At 45.1% G+C, this 13,703-nt stretch overlaps 1 protein-coding gene across 1 annotated transcript; it reads left to right on the plus strand.

Moving 5' to 3' along the window:
* Nucleotides 1-1,306: 1,306 nt before the first annotated feature.
* PDCL (phosducin-like) lies at nt 1,307-5,062 on the plus strand. Its single transcript, XM_009577060.1, has 4 exons — nt 1,307-1,349; nt 1,810-1,984; nt 3,064-3,245; nt 4,346-5,062. Exons 2-4 carry the CDS (start codon nt 1,816-1,818, stop codon nt 4,895-4,897), a joined length of 903 nt encoding a protein of 300 aa, XP_009575355.1. The 5' UTR covers nt 1,307-1,349; nt 1,810-1,815; the 3' UTR covers nt 4,898-5,062.
* Nucleotides 5,063-13,703: the final 8,641 nt, after the last annotated feature.

Genomic DNA, 13,703 nt, shown 5'->3' on the forward strand with positions numbered 1-13,703 from the left:
GGTTGAGCGGGGCGGGGGGCTCGGCCGCGCTGAGGGGGCGGCTGGGAATGGGGGTTCAGAGCACTCGCCCTTCTCTGCCGAAACGAAGCTCTTTTGCTTTCAGCCTTTTTGCATCGTCCGGTGGCCCCGGCTGAGGATCCGCATTTATAAAAACGTACGTGGTGGCGTGTCGGCATGCCGCGGGTATGGCTGCCCCCTGGATTCGGGGTGCCTCTTCCGAGTCGCCCTGCAGTGCTCTGAGAAGTAATCTCAGTAATCCTGGGCCATCTGGCCACCTCCTCGATAATCTGCTTAGTCTGGTTTTAACTCTTGCAGAACCTGCTAGCGGTTGGCAGAAAAACTAAAAGCCCTGCTTTATCCATACGTTGCTCGGGGTGTCTTTGTCAAATATACGTTAATAGCGCTGACTTGTAGAGTCCTGCAGAATTAAGTGTGAGCTCAAATCAACCGATTTGATTGAAATGGCTTTTTTTTTTTCAATGAATTTTGTGGACATTTAGATGTCGTTTGTGCATGACAGGTCCACAGCCACATATCTGTCCTTAGTGGCACTCCTTTCTGCACCCTTCGCTCCCCACCCAGGGAAGAAGAGTAATTCTTGGGCATTTTACATCTCCATCAGGATGAGATCCGATCAGCAGCTCTTTTAGAGGATTGTGGTGGAAGGAGTCGGTGGAGGGAGAGACCCAAACTCTTAAGGTTCTTCAGCTTTCCATCACTTGGAAAAATCTGATCTTTCTGTTCTCCTGATGTGAGAGGCTTACAAAGTCTGTAAACGTTGACGCTGTCAGTAGCTTTAAAGGGTGGATTCTGCTCTTGTTAATTTCTATTTAGCAGAAGGTATTTTGGATTAAAAAAATGTTTAACTCGGGAAAAGTGAGGATTTTTAGGGTAGTTGCAATCACTTTATCAGTGTGTCAGCATCTAATTTCAGTGTTGTCCATACAAACAGGATGCTGGTGACTTCTGTGAAGATGACCGATGTGGTCAGTGGACAGGTGAAAAGATGACAGACACAAAGATCTTTCTTTTGATACATTATTTCTTAGCCTGGAAGTGATGGTCATGAAGCTGTAGCACTGACTGCGCTAAGCATTTGTATGTTCTGTCTCAGTAGTTAGAAAGTATGTTTTCTGGGTTTGAGAGTAACCTTTTTTTATTAAACAGCGAACATGGTTATGTTTTCTTTAAAGTTTTTTCCTTGTATGTGTTATGTTATTTAAATATGTCAGATTTCTGCAAAAGTTTTTTTTGAGATTGTCTTTGCCAATTTGAATTAATATAATCTGAAATTTCTTCTTCCAGGTTTTGATAGAAGCTTGTCCCTGAAAGACTGAAAAGGAATAAAGGTCAGAACATTTTAATTTGATTAATTACATTGATGATTTTTCTGCTGAAATAAATTATGGTTAAAATAATGCAAATAATACTGGAAATTTAAATTTCAATAACTTGGAAATCAGCCTCATGGAGCGGTCTGAGTGAGGCTGGTACGACTCCTGAAACACGCTTAGAAAATTCATTCTCTATGAATGAGAACACACATAAAGTGTTTCTGCACTAGTGAGCCTCAAAGCAGTTCTATTCATAAAGGTTTTTAACTTAAGTGAGTTTGAAATTGTGACTGAGAGTTAACTCACGTGACTGACTGCACTGCAGGCTGTTTGATAGTGGGCTGTAAACTGTTCTTATGAGGCTAAAAAACTGCTCTGAGGAAGTAAAGGTATATCGTTATGCATTTAAAGTCGTATCTCGCACTGCATATTTGAATAAAAGATACATTCTCTATTTTGTTAATTTATTTTATAGGACATAATGACTTCTTTGGATGATAAACTACTTGGTGAGAAGCTCCAGTATTATTACAGCAGTAGTGAGGGTGAGGATGAAGACAGTGAGAAAGAAGATAAAGAAGGGGAGAGCACCATTCCTGAAAGCGTTGGGGAAGTAGAGCTTAGCAGCGATGGCAGTGCAGTCAACACAGGTATCGTCATATCAGACTAACTGTTTTGTAAATACTTTGTTTATTGGAAAATTCTTGTGTTTTTCTCAAGTTCGTTTTTTTAAATGAAAGTCCCATTTTTATGCGTACTTGAGTCAGAGATTGATCATTTCCTGGCTATAGTCTAACCTTATTTTTAATAGCTGGTTCTTTATTTTAATGTTTGACTTCTCCTCTGAGAAACTTCAGCATTCTATCTAAAGCAGTTAGGCTTTGCATACAAAGCTGATTTGTACAATTTGGTTGATAATGCATACATTTCTTTCCTGTAATCTGCACAGTTGTTAACCACTAAAAGGTAGGTGCTGAACGAGTACATGAGGAATAGACAGAAAGTGGCCCGGCTTTCCCAAAGTAGCGTTCTCAACTGCCACTGTCAGAGACACGGTACGAGTCTGTGTGTATCGTTGGTGTGATCCAGAGGGTATTTCTTACGTTCTTATGAAAGACTGGCCCTCTGTGTTTTACGGTTTCACTAAGAATGATGAAAAATCTTCTTCCTGCATGTGTTCACATCTTTCACTTGAAGGAAGAATGGAAGAATTATAGTGCTAAACTGGCATACTTAGAGAGGACCTGAAAAAGTAACTCCACTGGGCCCCAGCAGCAAGGTATCAGCAAGGTGCAGTCTATAAGAATTAACACGATTGGTACACCACAGAATGTACTTCTGTACAGGAGCATTGGCAGACTTAATTGTTTCCCACCATTATTTTTGTTTTTATGAAAAGCCATGCTAACAATAGGGGAATTCTTGAGGGCTGGTGGTTCTATTTCAAGAGCACAGATAGTAATCTTTGGAATAATCTTTGGGACAATTATGAGACTAGCCTAGTTAGATAAACTTTAGTCTTCTTAGGAAAAAAAAATAGATACAAGCTTGAGGACATGTAAATGGCAAATTACTTCTTTCATTTAATTTCAACATTTTGCACAGTATACACAAAGTTTATGACAAGGCCACTATTTTACTGCTGACTTACAAATTATTGCTTGAATTTCAAATGATAGGTGTAATTTTATTACCCTTTTATACGAAATGCCAACATATTTAATTTCAGGTCCCAAAGGAGTCATTAATGACTGGCGAAGATTTAAACAACTGGAAACTGAACAGCGGCAGGAGCAGCGCAGAGAAATGGAACGACTCATTAAAAAGTTATCTATGACATGTAGATCTCACTTAGATGAAGAGACTGATAAGCAGAAGCAGAAAGAGCTTCAGGAAAAAATCAATGGAAAGGTAGCATGGCATGAGGGAATTAAAATGCCACTTAAATGTTTAACATTTTCAGTTTCACCATTTGTGTGCGTTAAACAGATGGGAATCTTTGTTCTATCAGTATTCTTTCTCCGTAGTAAATAGGAACACAGCAGTGGTATAAGAAGTGCATTATAACTGTATTTGCCAGGTGTTGTCAAGTTTAATTAGTTTGCATTTTAGTGGTATTCCAGGAGCATTGCATTTGCCTGTGTTAAGAAATAAGCAATTCAGCTGCTATACTGAGGAAGTCCAAATCCTTTTCCCAGATTTCCCTTATCTGTTTCTCAAATAAGTTCAACTGCAGGGGATTAATACGAAAAGTTGTATAGCAAACCTATGAATACTGCCTCCCATGTCTCAACTAGAGTTTAGGAGTCCTTATTGATTTCTTATTTAGTAAGTGGATGTTGAGAATTTGTCTTTGATTTCCAAAAGTAGAAGGCGTTGGAAGTAGTGAGTGGTTTTAATCAACTTGGCTGTATAACTAGCTCTTACAGTTCTAGTCAGAGAAGTTACTAATTAGCAGACAGTGCTTTCAGATGATGAAAGTTGGCCACACTGTCCTATACCTTGAGTGATGCAAATATGTTTAACGAATCAAGTGAACAGATACAAAACACATAAAATCCTGTTAGTTTTAGTTCTACAGACAAGATAGTGCATTTGGTTGCCACCAAATGTTAACTGAAAAACTAAACAAAAAAGCTGATGAAAAGGAAGCTAGGCTTAGGTCAGGCACGGTATCCAAGTCAGTGCTCGTAGCTTAGTGAAAGCACATAGCCACCATTAACCTGAATTAAAGTGGGAGCATGGAGCAGCCACTTGTGTTATTAGTGCAGTTTGTGGAAACTAGAATACCCAAGGCTGAAATTGCTGTTCCCACTGGACATGGTTTCTAATTAGATCAAAATGGAGTGTAATACAGAGGGTGCTTGAGCCTTCATGGGTTGCACTTTGCTGTTATTAAAGATGAGTGACCCACATTAATCCTCTTGATTTAAATTCTCATTATTTAAGTGACCCATATAGTGATGGAGATCTTTTTCTCTTTTCCATGTTTCTTTGTATATGTTTTTTAGATGACGTTACAAGAATATAACATGATTCACAATGATGAAGATGATGAGGAATTTTTACAGCAATACAGGAAGCAGCGAATGGAGGAGATGAGGCAGCAGTTGTACAGTGGGCAGCAATTTAAACAGGTTTTTGAGATTACCAGTGGGGAAGCATTTTTGGACACAGTTGATAAAGAGCGTAAGAGCACACTGATCATGATCCATATTTATGAAGATGATATCCCTGGCACCGAATCCCTGAACGGCTGTATGATCTGCCTGGCTGCTGAGTATCCAACAGTTAAATTTTGCAGAGTAAAAAGTTCGCTCATTGGTGCTAGCACTCGCTTTACTAATAATGCTTTGCCAGCTTTGCTGATCTATAAGGCAGGTGAGCTCATCGGCAATTTTGTGCGAATCACTGACCAGCTTGGAGAAGATTTTTTTGCTGTAGACCTGGAGGCTTTTCTGCAGGAATGTGGTTTGCTTCCAGAAAAAGACCTAGTGCTCCTGACTTCTATACATAATCCATCTGCATGTTACAGTGAAGACAGTGATCTGGAAATAGACTGAACCACTTACACCAAGGGGCCAGTAGGTTTAGTTGTGCTGTGGGATGTTCTTGTGCTAGGGATTGTTCTCTTTCTTCCTTAGTGTGGGTATGTATTTTTCCCCTTCATGCACTTTGACTTTTGCTCGTTAAAAATTTGTTAAAAATAGTATCAGGAATTCCTAACATTTTCTTAAATTAATTCAATAAAGTATACACTGAAACAATCTTGCTTTTATGCAATTCAAATGTATTTTACTAAACATGAAGTTCTAACACAATTCAGTAAGTTTAGGAAATTGTGTATTGTCATCTCTGTTCTCCAAATCACTTAGATTTTTTTAAACATTTTGTTCTCAGATCAGTGTGTATGGTCGGTGTCCTTACAGGTTTCCTGAAACAGTGTATGTGAATACCTGTTGGCTCGAGATGTGGGCACCTACTCACTAAGACAAGAATTGAGACTGCAAATAAAGAAATTTTTATGCATTCAAGGCTTCTATTAACCTGGAGCTGAACTGCTGCCACTTAACAGTGCAAGGTCCCATCTTCCGTTCCCCAATTTGCAGTCTCCTTGGAAGTACCTTCTTGTTCTAACACTTGGCATCAGATTTTTGTTCCTTTCTTACTTACAAATAACAACAGCCCCTGACTTCATCCTGAAAATTACTTTTCAGCTGGAGAGGATTCTTCTTTCTTTAACCTTGCCTGAGACTTAAATGAGAAAATCTTCCTTCAGTTACAGTTCTTAATACATTCTCGGGTTTTAAAATACCCACCCTTAGAGTTCATAGTAGTCACTTAATCAGAAAATGATCTCTGCCTCTTAAGAAAGATATAAAGAGCTCCAACGTGTGCTGAATAGCATCAAGGGGAATTTTGTTGGCAAAATACAGAATTAGGACTTGAATAACCTCAGAATTTAATCTCTTTCTAAAATTACTAAACAGTGCTAAAGTTCATTTCTGTCTGCCTTCATATTACTTGCCTCAGCTGGGTCATCAGATGTATTTCGAATGTTAATAACCCCTGGACCTGGCAAGTGACTGGATGGCTTTGTGGGAAAGCAGCCTTGAGCCAAGAGACCAGGTCACCAATACAGATGTTCAGTAGCAGGTGCATTTTTTCACAGCTGATTCCCTTCTCTGAAGCTCAGTATCCAGTTTCTGCACAGAGTGTTCAGCAGGATCAAAAATATTGCCACTGTCCTGGTTTTTCTCTGATGGCAGCTCTTTGGGAGCATGTTTTTTGTACCAGGCATCAGTGGAGTTCACTAACAGAAAAAATCATGGGGGGTGGGGGTGAAACCTTTGTGGAGACTGCAATTTTTCTCTCTGTCCTTTGTAAGAAATAACAAAGGCCTCCTCAAAAGCATCACCACAGCTGTTTCAGTTGCATGGTGACACTGATCTTAAAAGTTCTCATTTTCCCCAAAAACACAGGGTAACTTCCACTTCTGGACACTGAATAAAAGCCATCCCACGCTGGCTGAGCCCATTTGTCTCCTTATGAACATTATTGCTACTGAGTGCAGCAGCTGCATATTACGCTTCCCTCCTGCAGCACCTTTGTTGTTACCATTTGTCAGCGATTACATTTTCATTAAGGTGTGTTTATTTATTTTGTTTGTGCTCTACTTCCTTCATAAATCAGATCATAATATGGGGAAGTAATTTTCAGGGTTTCTATTACATTAAAGTTCACCCTGCCTCCAGCAAGTCTGGTGCTACGTAGCTGTGAGATAACCTGGGTAGCATTAGAAGCCATTGGCAATTTATAGCGAATGCAAGCACGAAAACCTGATGTTGCCGCGCACAGTAAAGGCTTTACTGGCCAGATTGTGGTGTGGCTGAATTGCTCAGTGTACCTAGCACAAGTGAGCACGTTGAGTGTGTGCACTCTATACTTAGTTGTTATTGAATCGTCTTCTACGTACTTAATTTGATACTACAACATGTTTGCTTTCTCAGCATTACTTATTTTGCTTGTTACTTTTTAATTTTGAGGAGAGTAGACTATCATTACCTAAATACATGACCCAATGTAATGCCATGTTTACTGATTAAATTTAATTGCACGTTTTATGTAAGGCACTTTGGAACACCAGGAAGAAATGCAAATGTCTCTGTAAGCACTAGGTTCTTAATAAGAATGGATCTTAGGATAGAAAAAGAATAATTTGTAATTGTGTCTATTTGTGTTTTAAAAAGTAGTATAAGCAGAAAAATAAATAATTTGTAATTAAAAATTACTGAATTGGCACAAATTGTAGCTGTTTTGTGGAAACTGGCAGAAAACCAGATTTTAAAATGTGATAAGAGATTATTTCTTTTAATCTCAGAATTGCAGAAAGAAAACATGGAGGTTATATTAAATGAAATCATTGAGCATGGATATCAGCACATTTAAGAAAAAAATCAAAGTAGCTGTAATTTGTATTCGGGATGAGATTCAGTGAAGTCTGTTGTGCAGACAGGGTGCATATTAGCATCATAATAAAACCTGGCTTGGAGAGGCGGTCGGGGGAGAGCTGAGTTGCTTTGAAGTTTTATTTTTATAAAGTGCTTTTTTTTTGCCCTTATGGCAGCAAAACTGTAATAGGATCAAAACCTCTCCTGCTGCTCTATGTCGGATGGCCTGCAGCAAGGTGACTCCTGGTTATTAATCTCCAGTGCTGAGGTATGTGATAGACGGTTTACAGTGCCAATAGCAAAAAGGAAAAGAAAAAAGGTCTAAATCCAATTAATCATTGATCTGGAAGAATATAACAAGCACAAGGGAGAGAGGGGTAGAGAGAAGATGTGTTACAATGGTGATGCTGCTGGTTCTCAGCCCAGCCCAGGTGTGAAAAGGAAGGGGAGGCTGGCGGCAGCGGCTGCTGCTGAGAAGCATCACTGGGTGCTGCTGCCGATGCTTTTGTCCATTCTTGAAGCTAAATCATTCCAAACTGACCGACTGGTAATTGTGTGCCCTAAAAACCCCAGCATTCTTAATGTGCATTAAGCAATATAACAAAATAAAACTAATTTAGAATAGGTTAGTTACTAATTTGTAAGTGTCTGTCTGCTATCCATTCAATACAAATAAAAACTACAACTCATACCAACACTGTATCTGTAAACGTTTTGGTTGAAGTGTTGAAGTCTGCTTTATTTCTCTAATTTTAGATGTGATCCTGACTGGCAGGTTAAGAATTGGGTTGTATTTATATACATATATGGAGGACTAAAGTGAAAATGGAATTGTGTGAACATCTACATAAAATAAAACTGTTTTGAAACATTCAACTTGGCACTGAGAGCGTCAGGTTTTCAGTTTGATCCAAGTGCCTCTCCTTCCCCCAAAGCCATTGTACTCTGTCACCACCAGAACTTCATTTAAATTGATGCATTCCTATTAAATGGTTTGGTTTTGAATAAAGGATGCTTTTTAATTTTGTCAAAGATGTTTTCATCCATCTTTTCTGGCACAGCAGCTTCCCTAGTGCATAACATTGTTCTTGGCAGAAACCTGACAGATTGTGATGGTGGTTTTTGGTACTGTGCAGGGCTCTGGTGCGGCAGGGGGGAGAAATTAGTCAACTGTGATGGCTGAAGGGATTGTAGACTCGAATGTTTTGTCACTAGACCTTATCTTGCCTTGGCCAAGTGTTCTTCGTGCTGCTAGACACCAGCTGAAGTTAGGAAAGGGTTGATTTGCCCAGCCTCTCTCCCTGGCTGTTGAGCCACAGCTCCCTGTGCACCACCTGAAGGGGGTTGTAGCCCCTGCCGCAGGCAGATCCGCAGGGGCCCGGGCGGCAAACTGCGGGAAGGAGCATCCAGAGGCAGCACCGGGCGGTGAACCCGGGCAGGCACCAGCCTGTGCGTTTATCTCCCTTGACATCTCCCGGTTGTTTCTTCCCCCACCTCCTCTCACCAGCAATTCTGCTGCTTTTTTAGTGCATCTGATGAAATCTGTGCATCTGATACAAACATCACTCGTGAAAGGCCAAGGGAGTCTGGAGTGGTGCAAAGTGACCGGAGTCACCTTGTGACTGGCGGAGCTGTGCAGGCATTATTCATGCTTTAACATTTTTTGGATGCAATTCTGCCACCATCTAAAAGCCATAAATAAAAGCAAACTTTCCTAAATCTGCTAGTTTCAACAGGACAAGAGAGCTCAGAAAGAAAGCAGCTGGTCCTGGAAAATAAGGTTGGTATTTATCCCCTTTAAATGTTTTGAGACAATTACGCTAGTTGCGTATCTAAAATATGACTGTAAGTTAACACATGATTAAGATCTAATGAACAAGACTTCCTCCTACTGAGATGTTATCTGCTCTGTCTTTGCTGTCTGTCCTTTCTTTGTCCCATTTTCTCTCTGCTACTCCTCAAGCGTGGGACAAACGTGCAGCCGTGGCCCAGGTGGATTTGGCTCTTCCTGCAGGTAGCGGCTCTCCGGTCGGTTGGTTTTGTGCGTCGCCTTGGCTGCAGCTTTGTCTGGTTTATGTGATACATCCTTCAGATCAAGAAGGTACATGTACCAACTCTAAATCATCTCTGTGCCTGATTTTCATCTTCAAGAAGTACTATAAATAGGAGTTGAAAAAAACACTTGTCAGATAGGTTGTGTTGCCTCTGGGAAATGTTTTGTTTTGGAAAAAGCCTACTGCAAAGAGGGCAGCCAGAAACAAATATTTTTACAGGAGGGCATAATTCTGCATTGGGAGAGAGGAGTGTAAAATCACCTGAGTTTGTTCACGTTTAATGATGTTCCAATACAAACAGCAGAATTTGGCAACAGAAATGCAAATACACAAGGAAACGCAGACGGCTGCTTGGCGAGGGCAGGAATGAAATTACGGGATGAGCTTAACTTGGGCATTTAATCATGGTGCTGACCTGAGTGCCAGGCAGTAAGGGACAAGATTTAGAAAAAAAAAAGTTTATAGTGATTTTTTCTGGCCTCCAGTCTACCTCTTCTTTCTAAAACGTTTGACATATGCCTTTGTTGAAATCCAAACAGATGTTCTTGTGCTATCGCTGGTGTGACTCACGCTGCAAAGGGGCCTGCTAGGGTGGGCTCGGGGGAGTCCGGGTGACTTAGGCGGGGGATTGCTTTTCCATTCAGCCTCAGGACCCTACTTATTTTTGCCACTGTGGGGTTTAGATGACTTTCCAGCATGGATATGGATTGGGCGTGGGGCTGGAGGGGTGCGGGCTGCCCGGAGAGGGAAACCCTGGAGCAGCTGGAGCCCAGCTGCAACCTCTGCCCCTTTCCCTCTAACCATAGGGACGACTTTGCATGAAAAAGCATTGCAGACAATTGATCTTCCTTGTACTGTCTGCTCTGGTCAGTAATAACCTCCTGCTCAGTGAATCATCGCTTAAGAGGTTGCAAAACCACAGACAGATGTTTTCATTGTGGCTGCTTGCACCGCACGAACACAGGCAGCACTGTCCTCCTGTCCATGTCCGTCCCCGTACGGGCAAGCTGCAGCTGGGCTCCTCTGAGGCGCTTGTTTAAAAAATCAGAGGATGTCCTATGAGCTGTGTTTACCAAGAGCTCAAACAGAGGGTACGTCTGGCAGCACTCGCCTGTGCGCCGGCCCCAGAGCTCGCAGTGGCAGGGGGCTCTTGGCTCCTGCCTTGGTTGGGTGATGCAGGTGGATGCAGATTAAACACCACATTTAGATGCAAACTACTGTCTTCTACCTGGGACGTGGCTGCGGCATTGTGATGGACAAGTTGGTGATGATGTGAGCGATTTCTGCAAACTGCCATGGTTGAAAGATTAGGAAAGGAAATTGCAAGGGCTCGGCAGTGCTGGGCTGGGGGAAGCTCCATGTGCGGGGCTGTGGGTCCCCAGGCTCGCGGAGGAGGTGGTTTCAATAGCGTGTTGGATGCTGTGCATGTTGGTACATGTTAGTCCTACAAAGAAACAATTTCAAAGCTTTTCCCGCTAGCAGAAGGGCGAGGTACAGGAGGGAGATGCTTTGCTGTCCTGGACTGTGCCCTGTGGGAGCTGGTGGCATGGCTGGAAGAGATGTCAGGTTTGCCAGCGTTGGCTCAGCTGAGCTAGTTTCTGGTGAAACATGCCTCTTTGGAGGCAGAGAGCATCTAGGCACCTCTCTGGGTGCCTGATGGGCTGTCACACGCTTATCGGTTGGTACCAAAACAGCGCTGGCAGCTTTTGATAGCTACAGACAAAAGCAGGATGTTTGTGGTCTAACTGAAACGAGCCGAGCTCCTGCCTTTAGCCCGATGGTGAAGGATGCTCGAGGCTGGAGCAGCTCAGCGCAGGGCAAGGGCAGTCACACGCACGCTCTGGAAGTGTGCTCCGGCTGGCTGGAGACACGGGGCACATGGATCCCAGTGTGGGTTTGAGACACACTGACGGTCTTTGGACGGTGTATTGCTCCCCGTTTGCTGCCATTTGCCTTTTTCTTGAGCGTTCTGTTGCTGGCTGAGCGAGGGAAGCACAACAAGGGTCTTGGTCCTCAGGGGGGTCACAGCACAGGGTACAGCCGGTGGCGGGGCAGACCCTGGGGGACAGACCCCCACCACTGCCACGTAACAAGCTGTCGGCGGGTGTTGGTCATTTTGGAACCTGGGCACAGCGTCACCACTGCACGCTCGCTTCCCACCCAGAGGGGAAGGGAAGGGGAAGGCTGGGGAAAGCGAACCGTGGGACAGGAAAGGACCGGCTTGCTACTTGGCACTTCTGCACCTCTTAGGAGCCTGTCAGTGCCTGGTGGTGCTGGCCCCGCCATGAGGCTGGGGTCTCTGCATGCTGGTCCCTGGCAGCGCAGGACGGCGGGGCAGGGCCAACCCAGGTGAGCACGCAGCAGGCAAACCTGCCGCTGTGCCTTCGTGGGTCAGACCTGCGCCTCTGCCTCCCTGTGTGCCATAAGGAAATTAAAATCCAGGTGATATCCTGGTAAAACTGTCTCATTTCTGAAGAGAGTGAGTGAGAAGGCTCTTGCCTTGGGAGTCTCTACTTGCAGATGTTCCTTTGCCATGATGTTCTCCTAACGCGTCCAAGGCACCAGCTTGTTAAATCTCCCTGGTTTAAAATTCCTGTAACACCTCCCTATAACCAGTTTTATTATTGCCTGGAAGTGCCTCACAACCCCCTCTTGAGGAATTTGGATCCGGACATATTTGGTTGATCAGGGATAAAAATATCAGCTGGTGCAACCAGAAATTATTGAAACTTCCAGGGCAGAAGGTGGGACATCACAGGACTGTTGCTCCCCCACAAATGGCCAACACTCCCATCCATCCTCACCCCCACCTAGGGAATGGCAGCAAAGAGTATGGAGGGGGCTGTGTGTACCTGGAGATACCACGTCTGTCATCCTCCTCACCCTTGCCTGCCCCGTCCCTCACGTGCTGCCTGGCCCCAGAACCAGCTCCCTGCCCTGGTTCTCCTCTTGTCTCCCGTGGCTTTGTGTGATGGGCAGAGGAGCAGCCGGCAGTGCCGGGGGGGTCAGGGTGGAGAACTCTGCAAGAAGGGTCCAGCCGGGAGCAGCGCAGCCCCCATGCCGGGTGGAAGTCCTGCCGGGACGGAGCGGGAGCCCAGCAGCGTCCCCTCCTCCGGCTCAGCCCAGGGGGAAGCTGCAGCCAACTGCTCTCTTACAGACTGTGGCTATTTCATGCCTACAAAACACCTGGCCAGCAAGATTTATGTGTGGATAGATTTTATGTGATAGAAATACATATTGTTGGATGTAAGCGCTGTGTTATCAGCACCGGAGCAGCGCAGCACAGGGCTGTGGGGTGGTGGTGGCCGGAGGGCAGCGTGGCTCAAACTGTCATGGGAGACTCGGGCTCAGAGACCCCCCTGCCAAGGCAACTCCTAAGGAGGAGGGTTGCTCCGTTTATTTCTTCTGATGCAGTCAGCAGTGACACAGCACAGCGCCAGTGACCATGGCCCACTCCGGCTGCACGGCCCAGCCGTGTCCCAGCAGGGACACCAGCCTTCCAGCAACGCTCCAGGGACTTCTCCTCTCCCCCAGCTCCTGCTGCCTCCCGAGCATCCTGCCCTCCTGCAGGGCCTGGCGCTGGTGAGACAAAGCTTGGAAACTGGCTGGAGGAAATGAGAGGAGTTTTAAAAACCATTTATTATTTTAAATGTCCATTCCCCTGGAGGTGAAGCGGGATCTGATGGGGATCAAGGCCAGTGACAGTGGCTGCCAGCTACCATGTCATTATGTCAGTGAGGGCTGACATCTGCGTGTGTTTCTGGAGCAGGACAGAAGCGGGCTCCGTGTGCCTTGGGGACACCATTTGCCGAGCTATTAGTGCAGGGAAGTGTAATGATCATAGGGTGGAAGAGACTTCGTAACTGTGCAGAGGTAGCATCTTGCTCCAAGCAGCCCCGCTCAGGCGGCCGGCGGTGCGTGGGGAGTCCCAGCAGTCTGATCTGATGCTTCTCCCCTGCTCTCCTCCTGCAGGGACATCGCTTTGGTTCCTTCTTCTTGGCTGTGTCTCGGCTATGCCCGTGGGGTGGGCAGCCCGCAGCGGCTGCAGGAGAAGCGGATCAGGGCAGGTTCCTACCGCAAGCTCAGCCACCGCTGGGCCAGCATGAACACCTACGGCGTGTCCTCCCCATCCCGCTGCGTGCTGCCACCTGCCTCCTCCGCCTCCCCGGGGAGCTCACTGGCTTAACCGGGTACAGCAGAGGAGGAAGGACTGCGAGGGCTCCCCGGGCTCTGCGTTCCTCTGTCCCAAGCCGGGAAGCCCTGCGGAAGAGGGGCTGCTGGTGGCCTGGTGCTGGAAAGCAGTGGAGGCAGAGGGTGACGAAGCGCAGGGGAGCCCAGAGCGTCCTGGGGAGGTGGGCGTCCCC

The sequence above is a fragment of the Fulmarus glacialis genome, unplaced genomic scaffold (assembly GCF_000690835.1).
Source record: "Fulmarus glacialis isolate BGI_N327 unplaced genomic scaffold, ASM69083v1 scaffold17094, whole genome shotgun sequence".
Classification (NCBI taxonomy): domain Eukaryota; kingdom Metazoa; phylum Chordata; class Aves; order Procellariiformes; family Procellariidae; genus Fulmarus; species Fulmarus glacialis.